This window comes from Cicer arietinum, chromosome 7 (assembly GCF_000331145.2).
Source record: "Cicer arietinum cultivar CDC Frontier isolate Library 1 chromosome 7, Cicar.CDCFrontier_v2.0, whole genome shotgun sequence".
In the NCBI taxonomy this organism is placed as follows: Eukaryota; Viridiplantae; Streptophyta; class Magnoliopsida; order Fabales; family Fabaceae; genus Cicer; species Cicer arietinum.
The window spans coordinates 45,713,670-45,716,721 of record NC_021166.2 but is presented as its reverse complement, the minus strand read 5'-3'; the positions used below and the strand labels follow the sequence as shown (position 1 = coordinate 45,716,721).

Here is a 3,052-nt window from a genome sequence, read left to right as displayed (position 1 = left end):
TTGTCGCACAATTTCTCTACCCATCTCTTTTATCAACTCATGTAATGTCACAAGGTCATTGTCAATTTTTATGAGAGACTTTTCAATCAATGACTCAATACTAAGTCTCATTGATGAACCATGGTGAGCATCTAGTATATTTTCAACATCTGACAATTTATACCCTCCGAAGCAACAAGCAATATCAAGAAAAACATCCTTATCGTTTCCATCCAAGGAATCAAAGCTTACTCTTAGGATGTCGTTAATCTTTTTATCTGGAACTCTTGCATACTGATCCAATATAAGTTTGCAATCTTCTTCTCCTTTTTCAAACAAGTTGGAACCTACTACCTCCAAGGCCAAAGGGAGTTTAGAAGCATAACGCAATGCACGGTTTAAAATGTTGGTGTACTTTGAATCAACTTTGTCGGTTTTGAAAGCATTCCAACTAAGCAATTTACAAGCTTCTTCATCATTCAATTCCTCCACCTCATAACTTCTTTTAACCCAAGGATGTATTTTTAAAGATTTTTCTCGAGTCGTAATGATTACTCTGCTACCATAACCAAACCAATTAGGTGCTCGAGCGACAGCCTTAACCTGCTCTATTTTGTCAACATCATCAAGAACCAAAAGAACCTTTTTATGGGAGAGCTTTTGACGTATTATTGACATTCCATTCGACACATTTCCTAACCTGGTTGTATTGTCACCAAGTATCTCAAAAAGAATTGTCTCTTGGAGATGTAGTAAGCCATGTTTAACTGACTTCTCTCTCACATTTTCAAGAAAACAACAGAAACCATCAAATTGTTCACTATTGGAATTATATACGGCTCGAGCAATAGTGCTTTTACCAATTCCACCAATGACATGTATACTTACCATGTGGGCCACATCATCATCACACTGATTCTTCAGAAGAGAATTCACTTGCAGCACCTTAGACTCCAATCCAACTGGGTAATCCGCAACATATAACATTGTACGGTTAATCTTTAGGGAAACTTCCTTAAAGATACTCCCAATTAATTGATATTCATAACTTTTCCTGCGTAACAAGAAAAATGTTGTGTGAAGTTAAATCATATAAAAAAATGCATCATGATTCATATTTACGGGTTTAATATCATTATAATTTGAATGTTCCTGAGACATTTGCTACTATTGAAAAGACAAATTTTACGTATAGATAAAACCAAAAACATCCCTAAAAAGTTTCTAATAATTAGAACCAGATTAACAAGTTTACAAATAATGTTTAAGAAGACGAAAATAAAATTGAAGTTTGTAATTGTAGAAACATTGCCCAGCAATGACAGCTACTATTGCCATAGTCGAAAATGAGTAGAGGAAGTAAACACAATTCATGTCAACATCTTAATCAAGACGTTTCTCTTTTTTTTTTTTTTATTTAAAAAAATGGTTTTTAATTTGGATTCTTAGGTTTTTCATTTGGGATTTATCGATTTTTTAAGTTGAAGAAGAAGATGAAGATAAAGAGTGATAAATACACTTAGAGCATCTACAACGGTGAACTCAATATGGGTTCTTTAAATGGGGTCCACTGTGCCACATCATCTTGAAGCAATTCACTCATTTTCTACTCCAACGGTGAACTCAATATGATTCAAGTTCTACTATGCCACATCACCTTAAATCAACTCATTCATTTTTTACGGTTTAACTTTTAAAAAATCATATTATATTCCATTACTTTAATTTATACATTAATATTTAATTTTATTATAACTTAAAATATTAATTTAAATGGAAAAATAAATAAAAAAGTACGTTAATAAAAACTTTAATATACTTTTGTAACAAAAACTGTGAAGAAAAAGTATGAGTAACAAATTGTTTCTATTAATGAGTTAACAATCGTAATTAAAGGAGAAAAAAAAGCTAACGGTGATATATTAACTAAAAAAAAGCTAATGGTTATAAAATTATATTATTATTTAATAAATTAAAAAGAAGTTAACGGCTATAAATTAATAAAAAAATGATAAATTTATTATTGTTAATAAATTAATAAAAGGTAGCGGTTATAATTATATTATTATTAAATTATAAAAGTAGATACAAAAAACAAAAACAAAAAAGTAACTGCTACGAAGCACCGTTCCTTCCTGACAGTACCGTGATGACACCTTGGCACAACTCCAACGGTGAACCCACAAAAAACTGAAAGTTAAGTAATTACATGCTGGCGGACGAACTCGTTTTCACTCCCATTGTAGATGCTCTTAGAGAGCATCGTGAACTATATAGGTTCATTAAGTGGGGTCCACCGTGTCACATCATCTTAAAATAATTCATTCATTTTTTACTCCAACGGTTCACATGTTCATTAGATAGGGTCAATCACTAACAAATTATTTATTTATTATTATTCATAAATTAATAATAAAAAAAGACAAATGTATACGGTTCGTGAGAGAACGGTGATGTCAGCTTGACATATCTCCAATAGTGAACTCGCCAAAAACTGAAACTTACGCAATTACACCTGGCGGACGAACTCATTTTGACTACCGTTGGAGATTCTCTTAGTACTCTTGATTTTTAGTTCAGAAAATCATAAATTAATTTTATCAAAATTGTTGAAATTGTCGAGTAAATGGCCCATTAACATTTTAAGTAAAAAAAACATTTTGAATCAAAAAAATGTGTAAAAGGACAACTTTGTGTATGTTTAAAAAGATAAATGACCAACTTTGAGTGAAAAAGATAATAAGAGACCATAGAGCTATGACTAAATAATATAAAAGATTAAATGTATAATTTTGAACGAATTATATTGTATTTAATGCTATTATATATAAACACATTTTAAATTGTATTTTTTTATTTTCATTGAACAAACTTTCATGAAAAACACTTAATTTTTTATTTATTAATTTGAAAAATTTAAGTGGTGTCAATTACTTATCTTTAAAAGAATATGAAGTAATTTTTAATTATTTTATTTTATTATATTTACTAAAATAATCTTTCTATTTTAATATCAAACAAAACTTTTGTCATTCTTTTTCTCATTTGTTGTAGTTTCAATTTCAAAGTTATA

The 3,052-nt window shown here is 29.6% G+C and overlaps 1 protein-coding gene across 1 annotated transcript in view; it reads right to left on the bottom strand.

Annotated features, from left to right (window-relative positions):
* The window catches only part of LOC101495757 (TMV resistance protein N-like), a 6,459-nt gene extending 4,239 nt beyond the window's left edge, over positions 1 to 2,220 (bottom strand). Inside the window, exons 1-2 of the mRNA XM_073363610.1 lie at positions 2,189 to 2,220; positions 1 to 1,033 (exon numbers count right to left, since the gene is read on the bottom strand). The exon at positions 1 to 1,033 is cut by the window's left edge and continues 10 nt beyond it. Coding sequence (XP_073219711.1) covers positions 1 to 1,033; positions 2,189 to 2,220 — 1,065 coding nt within the window. The remainder of the gene's footprint in view (positions 1,034 to 2,188) is intronic.
* Positions 2,221 to 3,052: the final 832 nt, after the last annotated feature.